At 48.1% G+C, this 26,023-nt stretch overlaps 8 protein-coding genes across 8 annotated transcripts; 3 read left to right on the forward strand and 5 right to left on the reverse strand.

Moving 5' to 3' along the window:
• Positions 1 to 646: 646 nt before the first annotated feature.
• On the reverse strand, positions 647 to 2,687 carry EDB82DRAFT_300869 (uncharacterized protein). Its single transcript, XM_025737546.2, has 4 exons — positions 2,369 to 2,687; positions 2,157 to 2,283; positions 1,554 to 2,089; positions 647 to 1,494 (listed from the first exon to the last, which is right to left on the reverse strand). Exons 1-4 carry the CDS (start codon positions 2,412 to 2,414, stop codon positions 860 to 862), a joined length of 1,344 nt encoding a protein of 447 aa, XP_025592396.1. The 5' UTR covers positions 2,415 to 2,687; the 3' UTR covers positions 647 to 859.
• Positions 2,688 to 3,700: 1,013 nt separating this feature from the next.
• EDB82DRAFT_512901 (anticodon-binding protein) lies at positions 3,701 to 5,362 on the reverse strand. Its single transcript, XM_025737547.2, has one exon. It carries the CDS (start codon positions 5,286 to 5,288, stop codon positions 4,041 to 4,043), a length of 1,248 nt encoding a protein of 415 aa, XP_025592397.1. The 5' UTR covers positions 5,289 to 5,362; the 3' UTR covers positions 3,701 to 4,040.
• A 139-nt stretch (positions 5,363 to 5,501) lies between these two features.
• Positions 5,502 to 7,603, forward strand: EDB82DRAFT_512902 (nucleolar complex-associated protein-domain-containing protein). Its single transcript, XM_025737548.2, has one exon. The coding sequence runs from the start codon at positions 5,571 to 5,573 to the stop codon at positions 7,563 to 7,565; it is 1,995 nt and encodes a 664-aa protein (XP_025592398.2). The 5' UTR covers positions 5,502 to 5,570; the 3' UTR covers positions 7,566 to 7,603.
• Positions 7,604 to 7,743: 140 nt separating this feature from the next.
• Positions 7,744 to 9,523, reverse strand: EDB82DRAFT_512903 (uncharacterized protein). Its single transcript, XM_065608927.1, has 4 exons — positions 8,987 to 9,523; positions 8,878 to 8,930; positions 8,730 to 8,820; positions 7,744 to 8,672 (listed from the first exon to the last, which is right to left on the reverse strand). Exons 1-4 carry the CDS (start codon positions 9,138 to 9,140, stop codon positions 8,002 to 8,004), a joined length of 969 nt encoding a protein of 322 aa, XP_065463265.1. The 5' UTR covers positions 9,141 to 9,523; the 3' UTR covers positions 7,744 to 8,001.
• Positions 9,505 to 11,276, reverse strand: EDB82DRAFT_512906 (uncharacterized protein). Its single transcript, XM_025737550.2, has 3 exons — positions 10,762 to 11,276; positions 10,661 to 10,711; positions 9,505 to 10,574 (listed from the first exon to the last, which is right to left on the reverse strand). Exons 1-3 carry the CDS (start codon positions 10,836 to 10,838, stop codon positions 9,947 to 9,949), a joined length of 756 nt encoding a protein of 251 aa, XP_025592400.1. The 5' UTR covers positions 10,839 to 11,276; the 3' UTR covers positions 9,505 to 9,946.
• Positions 11,277 to 12,415: 1,139 nt separating this feature from the next.
• On the forward strand, positions 12,416 to 21,469 carry EDB82DRAFT_300975 (uncharacterized protein). The gene is made up of 12 exons (XM_025737551.2): positions 12,416 to 13,491; positions 13,542 to 13,707; positions 13,755 to 16,440; positions 16,489 to 16,840; positions 16,890 to 17,428; positions 17,490 to 17,599; positions 17,648 to 17,856; positions 17,905 to 18,474; positions 18,529 to 18,580; positions 18,630 to 20,830; positions 20,887 to 20,943; positions 21,017 to 21,469. Exons 1-12 carry the CDS (start codon positions 12,777 to 12,779, stop codon positions 21,100 to 21,102), a joined length of 7,743 nt encoding a protein of 2,580 aa, XP_025592401.2. The 5' UTR covers positions 12,416 to 12,776; the 3' UTR covers positions 21,103 to 21,469.
• Positions 21,470 to 23,005: 1,536 nt separating this feature from the next.
• Positions 23,006 to 24,542, forward strand: EDB82DRAFT_529233 (uncharacterized protein; the record flags this gene model as incomplete). Its single annotated transcript, XM_025737552.1, has 2 exons — positions 23,006 to 23,598; positions 23,648 to 24,542. 2 exons carry the CDS (start codon positions 23,006 to 23,008, stop codon positions 24,540 to 24,542), a joined length of 1,488 nt encoding a protein of 495 aa, XP_025592402.1.
• A 124-nt stretch (positions 24,543 to 24,666) lies between these two features.
• EDB82DRAFT_301055 (mitotic checkpoint regulator, MAD2B-interacting-domain-containing protein) lies at positions 24,667 to 26,022 on the reverse strand. The gene has a single exon (XM_025737554.2). It carries the CDS (start codon positions 25,932 to 25,934, stop codon positions 24,792 to 24,794), a length of 1,143 nt encoding a protein of 380 aa, XP_025592403.1. The 5' UTR covers positions 25,935 to 26,022; the 3' UTR covers positions 24,667 to 24,791.
• Between the last annotated feature and the right edge of the window lies 1 nt (position 26,023).

Raw genomic sequence — 26,023 nt, forward strand, 5'->3', positions numbered from 1 at the left:
ACTTGAATCGTATGTTACGGTACGTACGGAGATGGACCTATAATACTACAGAGCACATGTACCACCACAGGTAGCGGAAAACGTTTTCCACATTCCCGGCAGGTTGGTCGGCTTAATGTTGGGCATCCATCTAAAAAGGATCGTCCCGCCGAGATCCTATTCGCTAAACGGAGCGAAACCAACTTCACCGCGCAGGTCCTTTCTTTCTATGCGCTGTCAGAGTTTTAGACTGTCGGACCGCCGCCGCGGAATAGTTCACTCGTCTCCCCGACCCGCTGGCCTGGTCTTGCTGGTATGTATGCTGTGTTGGCATTGTATTGCTCTGCATACGTAGGTAGGAACTGACGGGGAAGATACCGGGGCCATGGAAACGTCGACCTTGCCATTGACCCCTGACTGGCCTCGTTTTGGCTTCTGACTGGCGATGTATCATGCAGGAGAGGTCGTCATAAAATCTCCCCCATTGGCTATGTATGTTGCATCGTGTTCCTACGATCACACATAGTGAGCAAGTTGATGGTACAGCGTTCTTATACGCAGTAGGAAACCGTCCGTAAATATCTCAATATTGTTGACAAATGAATGTGTTGTCGAATAGATATCGCTAGATCATAATCTATGTGCGTACTCCCTCTGCCCCCCTTCAGCAAATGTACATTAATATGTACCCAAAGATAAACCAAAAATCTTTATTATAGAAATCTCTAAATTCGCAGAGAACACTGCCTTATCTTTCAGCCTTCGTCTATCCATCAACATCTCAGTGCTTGGTATCTAATATGCACCTCTCGTCTTTCTCTTCTCTCTTGTCTTTAGTAAATGCGTTAAACCCGGGACTTTCTGCTTTAATGCCATCATATCAAACAGCGATATGACGCTCGCTAGTTTGGTACACTCCGTTCATGCCGTCTCCGTTCCTCGTGTCTCGGCATCCATTGGCATCCTCCTTCTTCTGTTGCTCCGGAAGCTTGCCTTGCTGAATTTCTTGCGAGTCATGTGGTTCATCGCGCATTGATCGCGCATCGTCTGGAACCATCTCACCATCGCTCACCGTAGGAAAGGGTGTAAGAACGTGGCTGATGTCTCCCCACCAAGACTCTCCAAACCGAGTAAACCAATCGACCGTGATCTTGAGGCCCTCATCTATAGATACCTTCTGTTCCCAACCGAGTCGTTTTAGCTTGGTCCCGTCGACTGCATATCGGCGGTCGTTGAAGGGCCTGTCCCGAGTGTATTTGATCCACTTGCGGAGCTGCTCTGGGGTGTCGTGTGAGATCTCCATTCGATCGAGAAGCATTGATGAGAGTTCTAGATTGGACACCTCGTCATGTGAGCCTACGTTGTAAATCTGGCCAATTTGGCCCTTGTGCAGAATCGTGTCGAAGGCATCCGCTGCGTCGCCAGCGTACAAATACCGTCGTGTCGGTAAACCATCCCCATGCAGCACCAACGGCCGCTGGCGATTCAAAAGACATATGAACTTGGGTATTATTTCTGACAAGATTTAGTAACTGTACGCATATCAGGCCCGCCTTTACCGCTTGGGGACTCACTTTCTGGGTATTGGTGAGGACCGTATACGTTATTGCTGCGCACGATAATGGCCGGGAGCTTGAAGCTCTTCTGATAAGACTGGACCAACATCTCAGCCGCTGCTTTGCTGGCAGCATATGGGTTTGTTGGGGCCAATATGCTAGTTTCAAGAAGGTCGTCGTCGTCTTCTTTGACCTCGCCGTAGACTTCATCTGTCGACACATGGACGAAGCGTCCAATGCCAACTTTCTTGGCACTCTCGAGTAGAACATGTGTCCCATAGACATTTGTATGCGTGAAGCCATAAGAGTTGCCAAAGCTCAAATCTACGTGGGATTGAGCGGCAAAATGGAGAACGGTATCGATGTTGTACCGCTCCATACAGTCAACAACTTCAGCAGGATTGGTGATATCGCCATTGTAGAAGGTAAAGTTATGTGATTCGCTAAGGATGCCAGTGTTGTTAAGAGAAGCACAGTAGTCCAGCTTGTCGAATGAAACGATGTTGTAGGCATGTGGATATGTCAGAGTGAGGTGGCGGACGACCCAGCAAGCGCTTCAGAAGGAACAAACGAATAGTCAGTGGAGCTGATCTTGGCACGGCGAGTCAGAACGGAACTCACATGAAGCCAGCGCCGCCTGTAATCATGATGTTCTTAACATCGGGGCGAGGCTCAAATTTGGTAGTGCCAATGAGGACAGGAGCATGCTTCCATACATCGCTTTGTCTACCATGGTCATTTGGCCTGACTGAGGAAGGATTTGTTAGTTTGTGCTTATGCGATTGGCTTGTATCTTGCTCTCAGATGACGAGAGGCTGGGAGAAGTATCTTACCGTTGGTGTCGCCGTTCACACCCGGTAGATTTGATGAAGCGGTCATGGCTACCGCAAAGATGCTGAAGTCAAGTTGAAAAACTGTTATGAGATGATATAATAACAAAAATCATGAAGCGTAATGGCAAACTGAGTCTCTGCTGCTATCCAGTATACAGGGTTACAGACAAAGCTGCGTGCGTCATGAACGGCCAGGATTTTAATTGTCGCAAACCAAGTGAACCGCGGCCTATGGGTCCGAGGACAGGGGATATATAAGAGGAGAATAAAACTCTGGGGTTCAGCAATTAGACGTGTATGGACGCATGAAAGAGTCCGACCAAGACGGGTTTCGACTAGAGGATACAAATATCTTTCCTTGTGTAACAAACACCGCGTTGAGTTTTCTGTTGAAGTGGTGAGCAACGGAATCAGGTCAAAGGGGCAAATCACTAAAAACAAGACAGACGTTGGAGTCTAGCGTGGTCTGTTCACTGTACAGGTACCAAGGGAAGCACCCGACTGCTAGCCCACCTCTAAATTACAGTCCTTTCCCATGAAATCCAGGGACTGATGCAACGCCACGCGACCAGTACCAGGAGATATTGGCTGAAATGTGGCGTTCGTTCCTGAAGAGGAACATTACGCCACAGTCTCTAACCCTCGATATGACATTGATGCCGTGTTACACTCCAGATTGTGAAATCCAAGCTGTGAGACCAGATATGAGAGGGTGTTAGCAGATCCTAATCGACTATGTCGAACATATATATCTGGCCAGTGAGAGCAATTTCCACTAACTTACCACTTCAAGCACCCTATTATCAGCCAATCTGGAAAACGGTCAATTTTAGGTTATAATATCCAACGGTGTGACCCATAAACGAATACTTTTATTATGGCATAATGTACTCCATTAGGTACACTAGGACCATTCCTCTCATCTCTTTGCCAAGGCGTCAAATGTCGGTTCGGAAAACTCTTGGACACTTAGCATGAATTACAAATTTATCACTATATGGGTGCTTGGTCTAAGCGACGACCAAGTGCTGCGCAGTTGGCGACAATGTTTCGCTATTAAAAAGGCAAAAAGGATAAAGGAAAGCCTATGCATTTATCAAAGATGTCATGCCGCAGAACGTACGACTTCGGTATGCCCTCTCAACGAAGGAGCAGATAACCCAGAGACAACATCGGCGGTCCTCTACCAATCTGTTCATCTAGTCTAGCATATTACTCGATTTATATCGAATTTGCTGTTGACTCTTTATGCCCTTGCCTCTATATTCATCTTCTTCCTCTAAACGGTTATTATACTGTGTAGACATTCCTTTGATTGAGCTATCGCTTGACTGAGTATACGTAATTACAACGACCTTAATTCATTGTGTATTTCCCACAGAAATCAATCGTCTATCAGAGTGCCTGTCCGCTCACAAGATGTCTATCTTAGCATGGATTATCGTTGTTATGGCAAGCTGGGTAATAATTGTTGTAAGGCATCTTGACAACCGTCCAAAGTTCGATTGCATAATATCGACACATGTATGTGATGAACTGTAATGTCGATGCTAGCAAATTCGCCCAACGGTGGTCTCTTAGATCAACTTCGTTATTGTCTTTCTATACTATTTTCGTCTCAAGTTTACGAACGCCTGACGCCATGACTACCACGTCATCATTAGTGAAACGATTACAGGTTGAATCTCTTGCGGTCCTTTTCCATCTTTGCCTTCCACTGCCACTGTGTCGCATCGTCACCGTCGCTTCCGGCTCTTCCAATACCCTTGTCGACTCTCCTCAACTTCAAGGTGAAACGGGGGCCTAGTTCCTGCAAGCCGGCACGGATACCCTCCACGCCCTTGACTTCCTTTCCATCAGCGCCGACAATGCTCTTTTCTGTCTCTCGCTTTTCACGGAAAACATAACGGTGCCGTCTCACAAAGATGTAATCGCGCTGGTTGTGAAGTGTTGTCACTTGGCGACCCTGAAACTCCGGCTTCGGAGGGAACAGCGTCATGAACAGTTTGGCTGTCAGCAGACCCAGAGGGGTCTTGAAGTTGTTGAGCAGAAGCTCGGGGTAGTGATTTGTCGGGTTTCCGTGGCCGGGGAGCTTCTTACCCTCGATCCAGTTGGTGATTGAGAAGTGAAATGTCGGACCAGAAGGCAGATGCACGACCGTAAGGCCTGTGGGCTTCTTAGAATCCTCGTTGAGAAGAAGAACAGCCGTGTACTCTCGGTTTGTAGCATATTTGCAGATTTCTCGGAGGGAGTACTTGTGACCGTATCGATGTGCAGACCTGGGGACATAGGAGCTGTTGGGGAAGAACTCGCAAAGAACATTGGCTTGTTCATGCAGAGTAGAGTTCAGCGATGTCGTGACCAGGACCTTGGGCTCTGGCGCGGGGATATCGGTGAAAAGCGAGGGAAACTTGAGGGCGAGTGAGGTGGGCGTCAAGTCGAGATTTGTGCTTGCTGTGGACGGCGCGACACTGTCGTCTCGCTGTGCGCGACGCTCTCGCTTCTTTTCCAGTGCAGCTTGTCGTTCCTCGTCCATCTCCTCATCGGAAGCCAGCATACTGTCGACATCGTCATCTTCATCCAGCTCCTCGTCGGCGAGCATGGCGGCCTCATGAGCGGCCTGCTCTGCTGCCTCAACCTCTTCAATGCGACGCCTCTTGAGTTTTTCGAGGTCCACCTGCACGCCTAGGCTATCGTCATCGACATCATCCCATACTCGCTTCGAGTCGATCGTAGCAGGTTTGTGCTTCGCTAGACGGGCTGCCTTGAGCTCAGGGTCCTTTGCCTCTTCCCTTCTGCGTCGGTGTCGTTCCTCATGTTTCTCCTTATTCTGATGCTTCTTGTACTGAACAAAGAGCTCCTTTCGTTTGAGCTTGTTGGCGGATTTGAGCGCCTGCACGGGTGGTTTGGTAAAGCCCATAATTGCTGGAATAATGTCTGCAAACTCAAACTCAAATTCTGGACACTACAGATGAATTCCTGCGGTTGGTCGATAAAATAATCTGGCAGAGGGGCATTTCTGTCCGGCAGAAAAGTCCAACTTTTTGGCGGTGAAGCTGGGCTTTGTCCAATCACAAAATGCGATCTGCCATCAGCCCCACTAAACATATCAACTTTCGCAAAAAACAGTTACCTTTAAGACAAGACGACAAAACCTTCCACAGGCGCAAGTTATTTTGTGCTATAGAAAAGATCAGCGAAGATGGCGTCCAACGGCACAAAACGGAGAAAGGTTGCTCACAACTCTTCTGATCACGAGTCTCGAGGTCAAGCCGAGTCAAAGAGCGCCCAGAAATCTTTCTTCAAGAACGCTTCGAATTGGGATCTCGAACAAGACTACGAGTCGCGCCCGCGCAAGGGCAAGAAGCAAAAGGAGAGCAACCGACTACCTATCAAGACAGCAGATGGTCGAATTGAGCAGGCAGAAGGTCAAGAGGATGATGAAGCATCGATTGAAAGCGACACCGAATGGCTAGAAGGCCGCGAGGATGAAGAGGAGGTAGAGTTTGAGGAAGAGGAGGTCGAGGAAGAGCCTGAGATCCCTGAGCCTCAGCAGATTCGAGATGCACAGGAGGAGTTGGCCAAGATTGGTACGCAAATGAACGAGAATCCGGAGGAACACGTCGGCGCATTCAAGGCACTTGCCAAGATCGGACAATCCAGGATTGTCGCCATTCAGATGCTCGCCCTCATGACACAAATGACTGTCTACAAGGATGTCATCCCTGGCTACCGGATACGTCCGCAGGAAGAGAACGGCCCAAGAGAGAAGCTTTCCAAGGACGTGCGAACTCTACGGCAGTATGAACAAGCTCTCGTTTCAGGATATCAAAACTACATCAAAGAACTTGCTCGATGCTCCAAGCTCGATATAAGGGCGTCAAAGGGTGGACCAACTCTTGCCAGCATCGCTATCACTTGTACCTGCACTCTCGTTACATCAGTGTCACACTTCAACTTCCGAACAGATCTACTCAAAATTCTTGTCACCAAGCTCAGCCGACGCAAAATCAACCAGGACGGTGTCAAGTGTCTGGAGGCCCTCCGTGAGCTGTTCAAGGAGGATGAAGAAGGTCGACCATCCAATGATGCCGTTGGTCTGCTTTCCAAGATGATGAAGGCCCGCGAATACCAGGTTGACGAGAGCGTTGTGAACCTTTTCCTTAGCCTACGCCTCCTGTCCGAATTTTCAGGCAAAGCGTCTCAAGATTACGTCGAGAGTACCGAGGGATCTTTCAAAAAGAAGAAGCGCGAATTCAGAACCAAGCGTTATCGCAAGGAGCTCAAGGAGCAAAAGGCGCTCGACAAGGACATGGCCAACGCAGATGCATCTGTCAGCTACGAAGAGCGCGACCGCATGCAATCGGAGACTCTGAAGCTCGTCTTTGCTACTTACTTCCGTATTCTGAAGTTGCGAATGCCTCATCTCATGGGAGCCGTTCTCGAAGGTCTGGCCAAGTACGCCCATCTTATCAACCAGGATTTCTTTGGTGATCTTCTTGAGGCGCTGAAGGATCTCATCCGCCACAGTGAAGAGGATGCCGAGAAGGGCCCCGATGATGAAGAGGAAGAAGTAGAGGAGGAAGATGAAGATGATGTCCCTGTGCGCAACCTGACCCGTGAGGCTCTGCTCTGCACCGTCACAGCCTTCGCTTTGCTTGAAGGTCAAGACGCTCACAACTCACGCAACGATCTTCACCTCGATTTATCGTTCTTCACTACACACCTTTTCAAGACACTCCTCACACTTTCTACAAACCCTGATGTCGAGTTGACACGTCCCGTCAACTCAACCAGCGCAGCTACTAAGATCAATGTACAAACAACAACGGTCCTTCTTCTGCGTTCGTTAACCGGCATTCTTCTCCCGCCCTGGAACGTAAGGGCGGTGCCGCCTATGCGTCTAGCTGCGTTCTCCAAACAGCTCATGACGGCTGCGCTCCAGCTCCCCGATAAGTCGTGTCAGGCCGTCCTTGTGCTTCTTAGTGATGTGGCGCATACCCACGCAAAGAAGGTCCGAAGTCTTTGGGATACAGAGGAGCGCAAGGGTGATGGTCGATATAACCCCATCAGTGATAGTATTGAGGGTAGCAACCCCTTTGCAGCAACAGTTTGGGAGGGGGAATTGTTGAGAAAGCACTATTCGCCTAAGGTGAGAGAGGGCGTGAAGATACTAGAGAAGGGGATATCCGAATAGATTTCTGGATGAGTAGAAATATACCAGCGTTGTGCTTATGTTTTTGATAATACTTGCATGTGGTTTTACTCTTGAGTCGTGAGAGAGACGAGCGAGCATGTCTTCGGGTGACTGATGCGTTCTGACCGGTTTGCAATGCGAGGTACGTCAGAAATCGAATAACGGATGCAGTGCGTTATGGATTTAGTGACCTTGAGATAAAATGTTAATAGTCTATGGTGTGAACTACCTAGACTAGAATCCTAATTGTCAAATTCCTCAAAGCCGACCGAGCCTGAAACTTTCTGGCTTCTCTGATATCAACATAAGGCCAAGCCCGTGATATCCCGGCGTGTTTCCTCGCAGATGATCATTTTTCTATCATTTCGCAGCCATATGTGAAATCCGCAATGCCATGCCAATCAGTCCCTTATCCTTTGGCAAAGGCGATGCCCCTTTACTTGGCCCACATAGACGAACCCAACCCTTTTGTCGGCTTGCGAGTTGTAACTGGCTTGTTTGATTCATTTGCCAGAAAGGCAGCCATCTTAGCAGTCACTGATGGTATGAAACCGGGAGCTTCTGGGCGAAGGCTTGTGTTGGCTATTCCCTTAGGCGATAACTCGGTCTTACCTTGATGCGTTTGCTGTGGGACTGTGTTTGCGGCCTTGGAATGCTCAGTCTCCAAGGGGGGGTTTCCCTTCAGCTCCAGCAACTTGTCGGATGAGTATCTGATGATACTAGTGGTCCCGGACTTGCTCACAGCTTCGGCCTTGACTTTGACAGCTGGCGATTCTTCGTCAGAGTCCTCATCGGAATCCCCTGACATAAGAGAAAAGAACATGCTTGCGAGGCTCTTCTCAGACTCTTCTTCCTTGTTCACAACCTTTGCCTCCACAATAGAGACGGCCGTAGAAGCCTGCTTTCTCTCCCCAGTAGAGATGGTCGTGGGAACCTGCTTTCTCTCTCCACTGGAGACAGCCGTGGGAGCCTGGTTCCCCATGACGGGCGGTTTAGCGTCTATCTTCTTAGACTCTTCTTCCTTGTTCGCAATCTTTATCTCCCCAGTAGAGACGGTCGCAGGAGCCTTGATAACAGCCTGGTTTTCTGTGATAGGCGGTTTGGCGGCTATCCTCAAATCAGCATTTTGCACCACTTGCAGGACTTTTGCTTCTCACTACTAACTTTGGGCAGGAACGGTAGGCGTTTGAGGTGTTGAGTCTTGACGACTCAGGAAAGCTAGAGTTGCTGTCCCTAGAATCGCTCCAGCTGCACGCTTTAAAGGGTCAGACAAAAGAGTGGCCGTATAGTAGCGGGCGCTGGGAGGGGGTACATTGGTCTTGGTAGAAGTAGGTGGTGGTCCACGATGCGGATGTGGAAAGGCTTCTGATGCGACATTAGTCCATGGGCATATCAGTCAGCCATGGCAAGGGGTATCCCACCTCGTCGCTTCATGGGAAGCGAGTTACCCCCCTTACTCTTACTCTTGCCTCTGGGCTTTGCGGTGATGTTACTGCTAGTCTGGCCCTTGAACATTTTCTGGAGTTCTTTGGCATCATTCAAGTTACCAGTGTTGGCGTAACCAGAGTCAGCCATGATAGCAGTGGTTGGCTTTGCGCCCTGGAGGAAATAGAAAGTCTCTTGTAGCTAGAGAGAGTGAAAGTTTTAAAATGAATGGATGCGGTAGAATTGACTCGCTTTAGGATGAAATAATAAAACGCTGCAAGGGGGAGGGATGGAAGGTGGTGAAAAGAAAGGAAGAGAAGGGGGGTGGGGGAGGGAAGGTGAAGAAACGTCGATGCCTACTACCTATAATCATAGACAGGAACAGCCTAAGGAAGAAGATACGACTGCCTAGTATTCAATGCAGAAGAGATCGATTTGAAAATTCCGTCCTGGACCTAGTAGGTATCAAATATCAGAAGAATAGCGGTTGAATTAGCAAGTGTGTTCTAGTAGATACAGCTTTGACACTGCCTGCCAGTGGCAAGAAAAATGAGCCTCCGCTGGCCAGCACCCGGTTTCAAAGTGACCGAATTTTCTAGGTAGATATAGGATAATTGCAGGAAAGGTCCTGGGCGTTATCTGAAAGGAACTTCGAGGCTAAAGGAATAAAAAACGGCTATGTATGTAGGTATATGATAAGCGATATGGGCGACTTTGGTAGGAATATGATAATCCAAGTGCAGTACGGCCGATACTTATATGCCTATCTATCTATATATTTAAGCCGGAGCTCACTTAGATCTTTGTAGTCATCCATGGTTAACTTTTGGCTGTGGCATTCAAGTGACCCGAGTTCCACTGCCAACCCAACTCAGACTGTGAAATCAGACCGCCCTCTCACAAATCCTCTATCAATACTCAATAATCTGCAGCTGCATAAATAATTCCAAAAAGGCCTAAGGATACGTGCATGAATCCTTGTCGGGGCAAACCTTTTCAACCCGTGCGCGTTTGGGTCCTATCGTAGTCTCTATAGCATTGATTTTTGGGGCAACGTACTGTGTACTTGAAGACGCATTTAGCCACGATGCCTCCACTGGCGCCACTGCCTTCATGACAAACTCCTGCAAACCCCCGACTCCAGGAGAATCCTTGAAAATAGCTATAGATGACACCCTGGGAACTCCCAGACAGTTGCTCAGGCGCTCAGAGCAGGGCTTAGAAAAACCAACCAAACGAATCTTATCATCCTCAGGGAGTTGTTTGGATGCTATCCCCACCATTTGCGGGAAATGGCAATTGAATGTTGAAGCCTGGTTGCCGCGAGCCACGAAAACCATGGAGTACTGCCTTTTAGGTTCGTCTTCTGTAGACTCAGTGTCCTTTGACGACCATGATTGGAGATTTCGGGTAATTGAGTTAAATCCAACATCTATATTGGCTTCGAGCTCAGGAATTGGCGGCGCAGGAGGTTGTTCCGGGCCATCCCCTATCTTCCTGGCTCCCTTCTCCTTCTGCGCTGCACGCTTACCCTTCGATCGCTTGATGTGTGTTTGGCGATATTGACCAATGGGACTCAATAAACTTTGGCTGTCAGTAATGTTTGCTTCTCGAAGCTGGCCCTGCTCTGTCTGGAATGATACAGAGGCTTCTGACGGGGCTTTACTTACTCGCATAGGAGTTCCAAAATAGTGTCTTGGTCTTCTGCTGAGATATCCGGCCTGGTTCCTCAGCATTGGTGATGAGATGATGGTTTTTTGTAGATACTTACCATGAGACAGTGGAAAAGGGAGTGTCAAGTTGGTGAACAACTTTCTTGCGAGCGGCTTGAGAAGCTGGAACAGACATGATGGATACTTGATGACGCAGGTGGAGGCAAGGGGAAAAAAACCAAAACCAAACGGTAGTCGATACAGTCACTTCAATCAAATGATTGACCCAGTGACAACTGAGCGGGCGTGGCAAGGGCGGTTTCGAGTGCGATGATGGAAGGCCAGGAAAAGTGATTTGCTTTGCAGCCTGCAACTAACTATTCGCAAATATGCATCGGCAATGTGGGTCAAGATTTTGGACGGGGAGTTGCTTCTAACTAGCGCCGCATTATATGTCACAAGCCGCAGGTACAAATGCTGGTTAACGAAATTGAAACAGCCCGGGTGACGATCAATGAGGTCCCCATTATTTTGTTCAGCTTATTGACATGTCAAATGTGACGCGCTGCTCAACGGTCCACGAAGGCAAGTACAGTAAGTTAGGTACGAGTATTCGAGTTAAGAAGTAATCAGCAAGCATCTCGTATAGAATTCTATAGTAGCCTTTAACATCGTAGATTCTCAAGTCTGAGACAGATAGCTAGCCGCCAGAGGCAAAGAACCGTGCCCGGTGACACAGATAAACGCGGTTGGTCGTCATGAAGTTTTATCACAGGCAAATTCTAATGTAGGTATCCTTCAATCAGGCTTCACTTCCAGATACCGATTTCACCCTATATCAGCCCACTCTCACAGCCACAAAACAACTCAGCAGTTAGTAGGTCTTCTGCTGTGCCGTTTGTTATGATTGAATAGATGCTGAATGTCTTGATACCCCACGGTCGCTATCATGACACCTGCAGAGTCTAAGCACGAAAACTCGGTTGCATTAACCTTTGTAGGTTTATTATATTTCCGGTGCCGACTTGTAAAGGACTTGGAAGATACCAGACCCCTCAGCATTCATCTGTTCACTCACGCGCATCAATATTGACAGTAATTCCCGATCAATCTGTCATGGCATCGATGTAATTGAATGCACTATCCTCACCCCATACCCAAAGTCATCTAACTAATTTACCTGGTCTACCCCGCCCTAAGTCCAGCATAGACACGGACAGGTACAGCCTGACATCACCTCGCGCACAGGTGAGCTCTCCACTAAAAAAGTTGAGCCACAGTGACGGGACCTAGAAGTAGGCACTTTTTGTATGGACGGGACGTGTCACTGTCAAACCAGTTAAGGCAACCACCAATTTTGCCTTACATTTCATCTATAGGTACTCTACGATATTTGAGTCCACCCACTTGCTTTGAAACCCCCCGAAAGCTTCGACTTAGCAACCAATCCAGATTTCTGTTATTCGCCTTTCCCCCACTCGATTTATATTGAAACAACAATACCAGCAATAGTATTATATTTTCTTCTTTCAGTAATAAGGCTATTGTACTATCAACCATACCGGAAAGGCAAGTACAACAGGACAATTTTCATCTTGTTATTTCCATGATCTATTCTCTGTATCTCTTAATCGTACTTTCCCCCTCTTGTTTCTACTATCTGCACCCCCAGTGCTCCTGCCGTGGCGGGGTGCCAACACTAGCAGACCGCGACCGCGCCCTGCCAATCCATACTCCAGCTCTTCCAGATCCTGGTTTGGCTTTTACCTTACCCTTAGATCCAAGAAGCCTTATCCATTTCCTGCACTTACTTCTTATCCATCCCATTTCAAGACTCGAGAGTGAACACAGCTCTGGGAGATTTTTAGTTTGATCTGGCGTTAGATCCCGAGTCTTTTAATCGCCTGTCTTTTTGTCCACCTCAACTGCCTATCCCCCCGCATCAACGCTTTGGCTCTGATTCCCTGTTCGATATTCATCTCGAGCTTGGGAATCTTGCTGCTCCCCCGCTATACCTCACTCTTCTATCAAACCCACATGTTAATTTTGTGCAGTTTTCGCCGGGGCGTCTCTCGCGACGGTGTGACGTCTCTGTACTTTCACGCCTCGTCCCCGTTGACTCTACACGACTCCGATGGATCCAGCCTCAAGATCTCCCGAGCTTCTAGATCGCGCTGCCTCCGCTGAAGCAAGCACGACCCGGCCAAACCCATTTGATGACAGCGATATCTCGTCTCGCAAACGCCGGCGCACTTCTCTCTCCGGGTCTCCTGCAAATTCTCTCGATGCAACAAATCCCATTCACGACTCCTCCAGCTCCACCACTCTCGACACCGATCCTGCCTTGCCTCGACCTGGCTCAGCTGCGGACTCTCCAACAGTTCCTGTTGCGCCTGAGACCCCCGAGTCAGGCTCTCACATTTGTGATCCTCCTACAGAACCTCCATCCAGCATGGTCACTCTCAACCTCAGAAATGCGACCCAGAAAGATTCTTCTTCGTTACCATCTTCCCCAACTACTGCGGCTCGGCCAGCTGTGACTGAAAATTCGACTTATGCTGTCAGCGGCAATGTTCAAGAGAGTGTTGAAGACTCTGAGGTCGACATGATTCAAGCTCCTCAAGACGATGATATCTCACGGCCAAGTTCCTCGCAGTCTGCAACCCCGCCAATCGAGGTTGTCTCCATACAATCTGATGAGGATATGATGTCCGACTACCAAAGTACTGGTCTTTCCTTGGTCGAGAGTGACCTTGTAGCAATTGATCCAGTTAATGAATTTCCTTTCAATGAGCCCAATGAGTCACTGGAAGGAATGGCGGCGCGGCTCGCAAACTACCTTGGAGCACGTAAGGCACATCTGTACCCTTCCCAGCGAGCCTAGATACTAACAAAGTAGAATCCTCAATCGATCCATTGGTCATTCATAAACTGCAGCAATGGCTAGACCAATATCTCGAATACACTGGGAATGTCGGTAGACAAACAGCAATGAGATCATGCCGTCTAAACGTTCCTTTCTGGGCCACCCTCCCACGCATCATTCCAGCAATGGCTTTCCGCCGGTAGGTGCATACCTATGTTCAATATCTAACATAACTAACCACCATAGACCTCCACTTTACGAAGACGAAACACTTGGGGAACTCAGTAATGCTTTGTTTGCAAGTTTCGCCAAACTATCAGCTTGGTTGGTCGGGCAAGACATCCTAGCCATCAAGGAATTCATGGTAGATCAGGAATCGCAGGGACGGCAAATACCCGAACTCTTGTCTCCGATTTATCTTCATCATCTCCATTCGATAACCATACCACCGCGACTCAGCGACAGTCAGGCCGATCAGGTTGCAGTTATGTCCTCGTACTTCGTCAGAACCTATCAAAAAAATTCAAGTGGAAGCATTGGCAGTCTTTTGCAGCTGACTAGAAGCTTGGCAGAACTCATTCCTAGTTATCCTCGTTTGACTAACGATTTGGCATCGTTTTGCCAAATGGCGTCGGATATCATGTCTGACACTCTCAACCCACGCATTCCTAACAATAATTCGATCTTCAAACAGGAACTCGAGAACGGATTCGCTCTGTACGAACTAATTTGTAGGATATTTGATGATATGATCGAGAAAAAGCCCTCGCAACTATTCGCGGATAACATCCTCAGGGGTGTTTCGGCTTTGTCAGATATGATCAAGACAGTCCTCAGATGCGGCCTCCCTATTGCAAGCCGTCTACTTCAAGAGCACCAAAAATCCTTTCCTGCAGTCTCCCAAGACTACGCTATCGAGGCAATTGCTCTCAAGCGTCGCTTTGAAACCTTCATCAAACTCCTTCGGTCGAGCCAGATGCAACTTCGATTTCAAGGAACGACACAAATGTGCAGAGAACTTGTCGAGTGTTGGAGAATTCACTCCGAGCAAAATGACAACGATAGCCCAGCTTATATTGAACATATTGCCGAGTATTTAATCGGATCCGGGTTCATCAACTACTTTCTAGGCTCTAATTGCCACCCTGAGATTACCGTTGAGGGCGCCAACATTGTCGGGTTCATAATAGTGACCAGGAACTATCGCAAGGAGCATGTAGATATGATATGGCAAGGGATCACGTCTGGAGAAGATCCTCGTACAGTCGACGCCCTGGCGCGTATGGTGATTAATATTGCCCATCTCTTTGACATCGAAGGCCTACTGGCTCTTTGCGAAAAGTTCCAGACACTCCCTATAGATGCCTTTACGCCCACTATCCGATTGCTTTGGGAACATGTCATGAAATCTATGACAGAGAGGCTTGCAATAGAGCAGCCCCTTGGAATCCAGCCTTACAGCCTTTGTCTGCGGCTGTTGAGGGAGTCCTCTGTCCCCACAGGCGGATCGCAATCCGTGTCACCTGAAATGCAGCAAGCAACAGTGCATAAACTCCAGGAATTGTTAAGATACGGACCGACCCATGAAGGACGAGAACAATTATACCTGAGCTGTCTTGAAGATATTGCAAACAAGTCTGCCACCACCCTAGGCAGTCTTTTCTTTCTCTCCATAACGATCCGGTCAAGAGTTATGGCCACCGAGCTACATGAACTAGTGGAAGAACACGACTTCACGAGACTTCTTGTAGAAGAATTGGAGCATGCTATCAAGGTCGGGCGAGCAATGGATGCTCAGATGGTACTCGCCTCGCCCATTTACCAGCCTCGAAGGGAATTCATTGCCGTCATTATCCAATTGGAACCACAAACCATCACTCAGGAGCTCGGTTTCAAACTCTGGGAGATGCTTGTCGGTTCTCTCTCACTCTCAGTGGAAGACAGGAGAGCCGGGTGGGACATACTGAACACTCTCAACCGGGGGGGCAACTTTGACATTCACACGAATCATTTTCTCCGGACTTGTCTACTTCACTTTCTCCCAACTCTTTCCGCTGAGTATTTCTGTGAAGGTATGCTGGAATTTCTTCTAGCCGAGATCATGCCCCGTCTCAATGAAAAATCGGACCTTGCGCTCGATGACCAGGAAGCGGTCAACAAAAGTGGTATTGAACAAGTTTGGCGCATCGCTCTTGAAGCCGAAGATGAAAATTTGGCTGAAAGGTCTCTCCGAGTCCTTACAAAAGATATCTACATCGAAAACGAGTATATTTCCTCCGGCCCCGCACAGCGAACGCAGTTGATCCACCTAGCTCTGGTTGGCCGATGTTTAAACCAGTTGAAAGTTGCCGCGAAAGACCTAGAGGCCTTGAGCTGTAACTCTCAAGGTGGTGATGATGGGGACATGGCATTTGTTACCAAAGGTCAGAAGTTACGAGGAAAAGAAAGGATATTTGTCCGTTCCTTGAAGTTTCTGCGGTACATGCTGGATGCTCATCGTTCGAAACCACACTTGTCCACACCCGACTTGAGAACGTTGATTTCTCAAGCACCATATGCTGTTCAGGGTGACTCAGCGGAACTCAAGTATCAGTGTTTTGATGGCAACCAGCAGACTGACATCAAACCACTTTTGATTGGAAAAGGAAATACTGCAGCTTCCTTGCTCGCCAGCCTCCGTGAAGAAACCGGATTCGAAAACTATCGGATCTACTATAGAGGCCAGCCATTCCTACCACGTGAGACCGACATATGCAAATCTCTCAAAGATCTCCGCGTGCATGACGGTCTTATACTGGTCAGACGTGAAGAATCTGGTCCAACTCTCTCTAATCGGGTTACACCTGGTGCTTCCTCGCTCGAAATTGAAATCTCTGCTCATTTTGATGAGATATGGGAATACTTGAGCATGAAAGATTCACTCGCAGAAGAAGTAAGCATACCATTCATAGTCGATGAGATACCATACTAACCTTTCTAGATCTTCACCTTCCTCACCCAACTACCGACAGACGGCCGTCTCTCGAAGTTGATCGACAACGAACCAGCGACGTACAAAGATGTCTTCCCGCCAGGGCAGCCTTTCAAGTCACTTTACGCTGTACATGCGTTGCTCAAGTATATCAAAACTCTCTCTAGTAACATTAACAGTGATGGCAGTCAGAACGACACATTTTCGCCTCGTTCTGTCTCGTACTTTAAAGCTCTGAAGACAGCCATGTCCTTGGTTGTACATGCTATCTCAGACAAGGACGTCTTTGAACAAGCATCAACGTTCATACGACTAAAGCTCACAACAAGCTTGCTTCAAGCATGCAAACAGTTTCATGAGAGTAAGTGTAAAAGATTGGATTTACTGTACGGTCTCTAACGATTATGTAGGAATTAGCGCCTCAGAACCATCGGCCATGTCGAAGAGTCTGGTTATACCAGATCCAGATCGACTGGTCGAAATCCTGTTGTATGCCGCAGATTATCCTGGAGAGGCGCCTTCATTTGCCGTACACTTGGCACTTCTTCTTTGTCAGCGACTAAGCGCCGTGGACAGCCAATTTTGGACAAAACTTAGCACAAACCCAGGCTTTGGACGAGTCCTACGCTGTCTTCTACTAACCGATCACCGTCAGGCCATTAGAGCACGTTCGATCAAGGTTATCCAAGAGTTCTTCAATGTTGTAGAGCATGCAGCTACCGGTCATGCTTCCATCAGCACCCATAATGGTTCAGTAGCAACATACTTCTGGGTCGTCACCAAAGATCTCATATCGGAGGCAGCTAGCTTTCCGCATCAGTGCGAAGAGCTATTCCGTTTAGCTTACTTCCTGCTGGCCAGAATCAGCAAGCAAGCGCCTGAAGTAGTGAACATTGCAACGCTGGCGGCTAAAACCAGCCAACTTCTGCTAGAGCATACAACAACTGAGGTATGTCACCGTGTTTGACCCAACGTAGCTGAGCAAAGTGGACTAAAGTCTTAATTATTAGACCATAGAATCGCCCGATGTCGAAGATATATTAGCAAGAGGCTCAGCGTCTCTCTTGCATCTTTGTCTGCAGTTGGACGCCACTGTTGCCTTATTTGAGGTACTCCCTAGGTAAGGAACGAAACCTGATATATCGTGGAATACTCTAACTGGCCGTAGGAACCTTGCTACGTCATTATTCTGGAAGCAGTTATATCCCAGCAAGTGTCTACCAGGCGGAAAGTCTGTGCCTAAAGTAATCCTTAATGGAGAAACTCGGTCCAAGCTTTGCGAAGTGGTGTCCTATCTTGTAAAGCATGACCGAGACGAGTTTCAAATGGTTCTAGAAGGACTTGGCCAGCAAGTGCCATTTTATCAAGATGATGAAGGTATGTACGGTCCTTTAGTAAACCCGCACGTACTGACAAATATTCCAGATAATCCATACCTATACGAGCTATCCTACCACTTCGAGCGGTCCAGAGCACTCCGTGCTCCATGCGGCTACGCAGGACTGCAGAATTTGTCCAACACCTGTTACCTGAATTCATTGATGACGCAGCTATATATGAACACTGGTTTCCGGTGCTTCGTGCTCAGTTGCCGCGTTCGCTACCCTGAAACTAACCAGCAACTCCTTGACAACACCCAGAAATTATTTGGCCATATGCAGGAGAGCTACCTTCGCTATATTGACCCGACTAACTTTGTTAATTCCATCAAGACATACGATGACACTCTAATTGATATCCACAACCAAATGGATGTCGACGAGTTTTACAATCTTCTTTTTGACCGTTGGGAGAATCAGCTTCTCGACCAGGACGAAAAGAGAAGAATGAAGTCGTTCTACGGTGGACAGCTGGTGCAGCAAGTGAAGTCCAAAGAATGTGAGCACATCTCTGAGCGCCTCGAGCCCTTTTCCGCCATCCAATGCGACATCAAAGGGAAAAGCACACTAGAGGAAAGCCTACAGGCTTATGTGGACGGTGAGATCATGGAAGGAGGTAAGCTGAGCTTCTTTGTTGCAAAAGCCAAATCACTTCTGACCAAGTAAATAGACAACAAGTACAAATGTTCAACGTGCGACCGCCATGTTGACGCGGTAAAAAGGTACTTCCTCCTCTTACTGACTTCTTTCTTCTGACTAACGAAATCTTAGGGCCTGTATCAAAGACGTCCCGGAAAACCTCATCTTCCACCTGAAGAGATTTGATTTCAACCTACGTACCCTTCAGCGCAGCAAGATCAATGACTATTTTTCGTTCCCAAGTCGAGTCGACATGCGGCCATACACCATCGGACATCTCAGTAACCCAGACAGTGATAGCGAGGAGGATATTTTTGAACTAGTTGGTGTGCTTGTTCATTCTGGTACCGCCGAATCCGGACACTACTACTCTTTTATCCGCGAGCGCCCTTCCTCCGCTGATCGCCCAAGCTGGGTTGAATTTAACGATGACATGGTAACTCCATGGGACCCAGCGGAGATGGAACAAAAAACGTTCGGTGGTGCGGAACGTCCTCTCCATGACCCTAACGGCCTTGTGTACGACAAGAACTACAGTGCATATATGCTATTCTATCAGCGCGCTTCGTCCCTGCGTGCTGAGCAGGAAACTATGATGAGTCTTAACATTTCTACACCTCTCCGTGTCGAGGTGCCGGACGAGCTCAAAGATCATACCAGGGTCGAAAATACAGTTATCCTCCGCCGCCACTGTATCTATGACGAGACGAGCACTGGGCTCGTTCTGACACTGTTCCGTCAATCACTACTGCACTGTGGCCCTGTGGATGCAACTGTTACTCGCCTGAGTTCTAACGACTTCATATGCAAATTTCAGCAGGAACATGGGCTCCAGAATTTGGCCATGCGAACGCTACTTGGCCATCTGGACCAAGTTGTCACGAGAACAAGGGACATTCCAGATTTCGATTCATATTATAGAAGTCTGATGGGCGCGATCGCATCTTGCCCTTATTGTGCCTTTGCATTCTACAGTTACTTTGATGATTACCCCAACGCACTTCGCATGATGCTCCAACGCAACCCAGATCAGAGAGTGCGAAGCTTCACCTGCAAAGCTCTGGTTACTGCACTCAAGAAAATAGCAGAGGCGTTTCCCAATGTCTACGACCCACAAGAGTCATACAGCCCAGTCTCTGGATCCGATGAAAATGAAGACCTTGATCGGCATGACATTTCTCACCGCTCTGTCATTGATCGAGTACTGATTGTTTTCGATCATCTTTGGAAGTACTTCCACATCCACATCAGGGCTTGGGACGAGTATTTTGGAGCAATTCTAGGCTTTGCTGAATTGGGCCATCGTGAGACTGGGCGTGTATTGGCTGCAGACTTTCTGGTAAGGACTATTATGATCATATCGGCCGACCCTCTACAAGAACTCACTGGAGTCTGGGACAAAATGCTTGCCAGTGTTATTCGACGAAACAATAGTCCAAAACCCCCTTCGTATGCATCAATCATTGCCCTTGTCCTGCACTTGATAAACGAGATGAAATGGAAACTTGGGCCTGACGCAATCGAAGAGGATCCGGCAGAGCGTCTTACACAAACAGAGCCATTCAGTTGGACATCGCGTGAGATATCTCTTATTTTCAGTGGTTTGGACACTGCCTCTCATGATAGCCTATTTGTCGAAAAGCTTCTTGCGCTTGATCAGGCACCGGCATCCAGCGACGCTATCATCCGCCACTTGGTACAATTGGATGACAAAGTTGATGACCGAGTCCTTTCAACACTGAAACAATGTCTTCGTGGCGAAACCTCAACGCAGGCTATGGATCCGTTCTTGCGGGCTGCCATTCCCTACATCGAAAGTACCAACAATCTCAGCAACGCTTTGGAAATAGTGCAACATATGTTCACACAGGTGAGAAGTCTCCAGAACAATGAGGGTGTGTTTTTCGTACGCTTCTACATGGTAGCGGTGAAGCTTCAAAGAGAAGACGAAGAACTTGCCAGGGCAGTTCGCGCGTGCAGCCTTGAGCAAGTGCCAGAATGGGTACCTTTCCTTCTCGCGTGGCCTGATCAGCGAGTGCGGGCCACCACAAAAGAGTTTCTCGATAACGCCCTATTCGATAACCTGAAGGATCGCAGCCCGGTTGACGGTGAGATTACCCGGTATGACAGAGATGCCATTGAGGAGACGGCAAAGCAGGTCGGAATCGCATGTCTCGAGTACCTCAAAGACCACCACGTCCGCAGACGAACCAACGTCGGTCGAGAAATTGCGACCGAGTTCCTGGATGTGATTGAGCAATGCAGTGCGGTAGTAGATATGGACTCAAGTGAGCAGAGTAATATAGACAAGAGGTTCCGCAAACTGCAGGATGGTGAGTCAGATGCATTAAATTGGGGGGTTGTGGCAAATGGCTAACAATTATGACAGATGTGATCGATCCTTTGCGCAAGCTTGTTGTTGATGACATGGAAGACGACGGGACCGGTATGTTACAGTCATTCAGTGACTCTGATACAGTCATAGCAGACTTTTGGTAACGGCTGACGTTGGGTTAAAGACTGGGAAGGATCCTGCGGGTCGTCTGAACAGATTGATGACATTGAGATGAACATCCCGGGTGTGCAGGAGCTACACGGTATGTAGCAGGTGTTGCAATATTGAGTATGGCTCGAGGAGATCTTAGAGTTGCTTTCTGGCGTGGACGCAAACACGTTGGCCAAGGTTCCGTGTTTCTTTTTTCCTCTTTCTATTTACATTTCGGACTTTGGTACATCTAGTAGACTCTAGCTACAAAACGAGTCGCGGATCGACGGCTTCTTTGGGCTAAAGGTGCCCATGTTACAGTCATGATGGCAGAAACGAGTGTTTCTGGGGCACAAATGCATAGCAGGGAGTGGCGGCGTACAAGGCAAGAGGGACAAGGCTAAATGGCGAAGGTTAAATGGAATGGCAACTTATGGCACTGATGGCGAGTTCAAAGGCCAGGCCGATGATAACGAATGGGGTGGCTTTCTTCTTAGCTGATGAACGGACTTGCTGAATTGACAAACAAATCTACCAGGTACCTAGTTGTGAGTACTTGATGCATGCATGATGGGACACGTCTAGAAATCTCAAAACACACCTAGCGTCATATAAAGGAGCTAACGGGACTTGGCCAGCGGCTGGTGGAAAAAGCTATCTTTGGGTACATGGCCAAAATTTCTGGCCAAAATTGCTAGCTGCAATGCTACGATACAGTTGTGGTTGCGAACACCTACAAATTTAGAAATATTTTCATAGAGATGAAACAAAACGAAAGGAACAATGGGTTCGTCTTGAAATGCGATGAGCTGAATATGATCCTTGTCAAAGAAAGCCGTGGCACATTGTAGTTATTAGATGTCAAGTTGGCAATGATGATAATAAGAGAAAGACTCATGGTATAATCCGACTACGTGGCATATTCTTTGATGCTGACTGGCCTTGACTTGAAGGTTCACGTCAAGGATATCTACTGACAGGGCTGGAATCTTGATGCACAAGAAACATAAATGTTGGTTTGCATCATGACTACCGAGATCAAGAAAAGAGATCTTGGGAATAACGCAGGAACATAAAGCGGTAGTGACGAGCATGGATGCAAGGACCTGTTTTTAGAACAAGGGATCATTCTCAAGATCTGATACGCTACGTCAAGAAATGTTTATGATATGTTAAGGGTGGTAATATAGCTTGATCTCTCGATACAGTCAATATTTTCTGTTGACATACGTAGCTATGTATGTGGAAGTAAGAATCCCCTGTTCAGATCACTTCTGCAGGTTCACAGGTTATCTGTCACACTCACACGCATACAGCCACTTAGATAGCGTCTCTGGCCGCCAACAATCATCTATATTAAGTGCAAGGCTGACACTGACCAATCCCATATCGTTCCAGGTACCCCGCCAGCCTCTTGAAATAGTAGACGAGAGCCGCTAATGCATGTTAGCCGCCCATATCCTTATACTAAACCTTTTTTTGATAAATCTACAGCGGGGCATCACTCGCATGTAAATCATGACAGTAAAAATCACCGCTTGTCTTCAATTGCGATGCTGCGTTTCCCCTTTCTTAACATAGTCCATAGCTTCGGAGCCTAACTAATCTTGGCATCACTCCGTTTTATATCACCTATCCACCGGGGATATCAGGCTGGCGGGCCTATTGGGAGGCCACCTGAAGAATGAAACATAAACAATCTGCCGTTCTTTTTTTAGAGCTGTCCGGGGAAGAATAAGCTCAAGCGGATGGTGTCATGTCTTTTAATACTCTTGTTTACCACTCATCCTCTCTTCTCTTGAAACTTTTTTGATGCAGCATCACAACAACGACGGTTTCACGATACCAGGCTTGAGAAGGATACCATAGCTGCCGTGCGGCTCTTGTTCGATTCGGTTCTTTTGTTTGTCTCTCTTGCTCAGTGTTCCTTGTCGTTTGTTTGTTTGTTATCTTCACTTCATACCGGATCAAGAATTCTGTCTAAGTCGTCCTCTTAACTGAAGCACGACTCTACACCTTCAACATGTCGCTGAAGGATCGAATCTCGTCCCCGCTCGAGGCTGGTACCTCTATCCTCGACGCCCACCATCTACCACCTAATCTGGCACCTGCTCTCGAGCATGCATCTTCTTGTCTCGCTCGGAAGTCTCAGCACATCACGCTTGTCGTGGCTCGTCGAGATTACCAACTCCCATCTGTTGTTCCGCCTAAAGGTCTATTGACACCAATCACCCCAACGACCTTGTCTCCTGGTTTTCGTCTCAATATCTCTCAAGGTCCTGTCTCCAGACTCAAGTCATTGGTGAAGAAGGGCTCTTCAGCATCCCTTCGGTCGATTGGTTCGCCAAGGAGTGGGCTATCTTCGCCTGGCCAGGTCCCTCCACTCGAGATATCCAGCCCTCGGTTCAAATGGCCTCTATCGCCCTCTACACCCTTGTCTCCTCCTCCCATGACACCCTGCACCGCCTCGTCAACGACCACTGATACTATGAGCTCCATGATGAACGCATCGTCAGGTTTCGGTATGCGGCTCATCCACACCAACGAGCTCAACCCCAAATCCGAAAAGATTCTCAATACCATATTGACCAAGACGGAGAAAAAGTTTGCTCTTGGGTATGTGACAAAACTCAGAAACAGTAAAGCTCCAACTAATGCATTACAGATCAGAGTGGCTCTCTCCTGCTGTCAGGCCTTCTTCTTGTGGTCTCACAAATCAACTCATCCATAGCTCCATCATTCAGAATGAGGTTCTCTTCTGTTCGGAGGGCCTCACTGTACTATCACTCGACAGACTGTATAGCCTGAAAAGTGCTCTTTCTAGCTACTCAAAAACGAAATCCCCGCTCCGCCTCGAAGACGCCGTCGACGAACTCAGGCGCATCATCTTGGCGACCAACGGGACAAAGGTTTCCAAGACAGCCATCCTTCGATCATACGACTGGCTGAGCGTTTCGAATTCCGCCTTGGTCGATCTGGATCGCATGTATCGACGAGCGTATGGTGGACCGGAACAGCACGGTGGAATCGCGGGCCTCACAAGTTTCGCCGAACCAGCCATCAAACCCATCAGCGACTCCCAAAAACATCATATAGAGGAAGAGACAAGCGAGGCCACGATAAACATCACAGCATCCAAAGGCAAAACGCCATCGCCAAAGCCCTTGCTCAAGCTGCAGACGAATTTCACCCCAGGTCCTCTTCTCAGACCAAAACCTAAGAAAATAGAGGCTCCAGTCAAGATGCCCATTCAGATCGAAGCCGAGGAAGAGGAAGATGGTGATCGCACAGCACGACCAACGGATCAGTTGTATTTCACAATGCAGCAGTGGGAGCCGCCTTCAACGATTGACCAGATCCTGACTGCAGGGCCGGTCAATCGAAGCGCCTTCAGTCCTCTCACGCCAACGCCTATCATGAGTCCAGGATCAGCAGGATTTGGGCCCATGACACCACACGATTATGACGATATATCCCCCACAACACGAGGAGAATGGGGATTCATGTTAGCAGACAATGCCTTTCAAAGCGGTCGCAAAGTTGGAGTTGAAACTTTTTGATGATATCTTTTGCTTGTTTCGCTCTGTTTTCTTGGGTCGGAGTCAAATTCCATGGCGAGCGGTTCAGCTTTCAAGAGCCTGTCGGGTTCAATCATGTGTACAATGTATATATGCTTCATGTCTGTTTGTTTTGGGTTAGATGTAGAAAGCGTATACCTATCTGTGCAGGAAACACCTGCAGATTGAAAATTATAAACAACAATTTTGACGTTCTTAGTACTTTGTAAAAATGGGGTATCACTATCATCATCACCATCCATATTTGCCTGCTGCCTCCTTTCTGTTGCTCTTCCCCTTGGCGAAACTGTCCTCGAGAGCATCGCGCTGGCTTTGCGCGTTCTGAACTAACTGGCGCAGACTGTGCTTTCCACCTCCCTGGATCGCCCGCACAGGGTTGTGTGTTTGCTCTTCTCCTGCAGCTCGAATTTCCTCGTTATGCCTGTATTCTTCGTCCATGTTGAAATTGATAACCTTCTTGGCTGCTTGATTACCAAGGCCATTGCGACCAAACAGTTCTCGTTGCTGAGCTGCCGTTAGGTTGAGGTCTTCGACTACAGTATCCAAGGACTCGGAACCCGGTAGCGTGGTTGCTGACGGACCAGCTTGCGCATGGCTGGCGTAGTCACCATATGCTCCCTCATCGTAGGCCAACGAGCCTTCTGTCGTGGCAAACATGGGCTCGTAAATACCAGTAGATGTCTTCTCTGTAGGCTCAGACGGTTCTTCGGTATGCATGGAAAAGAGAGAAACCTTCTTTGGGGCTGCTGCTGGAGCAACCGCAGGTGCCGCTACTTCAGCTTGCTCCTGTCGGGGTGCTGGTATTGCCTTCGCCATCCCCGAATTAAGCTTCTTTTTTTTCTGTGGGTTCCTCGCTACTGATAGAGGCTTGAACATCAATGGCTTGCCCACAAGCTTAACTTCGTCGGCAGGCTTCTGTCCTTCAGGGATATATGGTTGCGCAGCAGCCTTTGGTGTCGGCTCGCTCACATTTTCTAAAGCGCCATCGTTTGATGTATTATGGTCTTCTTCTGAGTCTCTGTTGAATCCTGGTGCAGCGCTCGTCTTGAACTGAAAAGCTGGCCTTGTAGACGCACTACTCGATGCTGCAGGTTTGGGTATATTTGCCTTTTTAGGCGCTGGGAGGAAAGAATTGAAACCTGAGAATCTACCACCACCAGTCTTTGTCTTCTTCTCTGCAGTTTCTTGGCTCTGCAGTTTATCATTTGAAATTTGCGGAAGGTTGACCACGATTTTGCCTGGGTTGGATCGATCGACGACCTTTTGGAAGGGTTTCTTGGATGATGCGGTTTGTTTGGGTGCGGTTTTGGTGGGGGGTTGGACTTCAGCTTCAGAGCCTGAGCCTTCGGAATCGGAATAGTCAACAAGGCCCATGGTGCTTATAGTTTGGATAATTTATTGTTGGACTTGAAATAGAAGAAAGATGCAAAAGGATCGCGAACTTGAGCTTCGCGACATGAAGT

This window comes from Fusarium venenatum (assembly GCF_020744135.1).
Source record: "Fusarium venenatum strain MPI-CAGE-CH-0201 chromosome Unknown EDB82scaffold_4, whole genome shotgun sequence".
NCBI lineage: Eukaryota > Fungi > Ascomycota > Sordariomycetes > Hypocreales > Nectriaceae > Fusarium > Fusarium venenatum.

Coding starts and splice junctions, on each gene's coding strand:
- EDB82DRAFT_300869 (XM_025737546.2), bottom strand. CDS start 2,414: ATGACCGCTTCATCAAATCTACCGGGTGTGAACGGCGACACCAACG. Junction 2,090..2,156: donor ACAGGCGGCGCTGGCTTCAT/GTGAGTTCCGTT, acceptor TTCCTTCTGAAG/CGCTTGCTGGGTCGTCCGCC. Junction 1,495..1,553: donor TCCTCACCAATACCCAGAAA/GTGAGTCCCCAA, acceptor AAATCTTGTCAG/AAATAATACCCAAGTTCATA.
- EDB82DRAFT_512901 (XM_025737547.2), bottom strand. CDS start 5,288: ATGGGCTTTACCAAACCACCCGTGCAGGCGCTCAAATCCGCCAACAAG.
- EDB82DRAFT_512902 (XM_025737548.2), top strand. CDS start 5,571: ATGGCGTCCAACGGCACAAAACGGAGAAAGGTTGCTCACAACTCTTCT.
- EDB82DRAFT_512903 (XM_065608927.1), bottom strand. CDS start 9,140: ATGGCTGACTCTGGTTACGCCAACACTGGTAACTTGAATGATGCCAAA. Junction 8,931..8,986: donor GCTTCCCATGAAGCGACGAG/GTGGGATACCCC, acceptor ATGTCGCATCAG/AAGCCTTTCCACATCCGCAT. Junction 8,673..8,729: donor GCCTACCGTTCCTGCCCAAA/GTTAGTAGTGAG, acceptor ATTTGAGGATAG/CCGCCAAACCGCCTATCACA.
- EDB82DRAFT_512906 (XM_025737550.2), bottom strand. CDS start 10,838: ATGTCTGTTCCAGCTTCTCAAGCCGCTCGCAAGAAAGTTGTTCACCAA. Junction 10,712..10,761: donor CCCTTTTCCACTGTCTCATG/GTAAGTATCTAC, acceptor CTGAGGAACCAG/GCCGGATATCTCAGCAGAAG. Junction 10,575..10,660: donor ATTTTGGAACTCCTATGCGA/GTAAGTAAAGCC, acceptor TGACAGCCAAAG/TTTATTGAGTCCCATTGGTC.
- EDB82DRAFT_300975 (XM_025737551.2), top strand. CDS start 12,777: ATGGATCCAGCCTCAAGATCTCCCGAGCTTCTAGATCGCGCTGCCTCC. Junction 17,600..17,647: donor TTATTTGAGGTACTCCCTAG/GTAAGGAACGAA, acceptor AACTGGCCGTAG/GAACCTTGCTACGTCATTAT. Junction 20,831..20,886: donor GTTCCGCAAACTGCAGGATG/GTGAGTCAGATG, acceptor CAATTATGACAG/ATGTGATCGATCCTTTGCGC.
- EDB82DRAFT_301055 (XM_025737554.2), bottom strand. CDS start 25,934: ATGGGCCTTGTTGACTATTCCGATTCCGAAGGCTCAGGCTCTGAAGCT.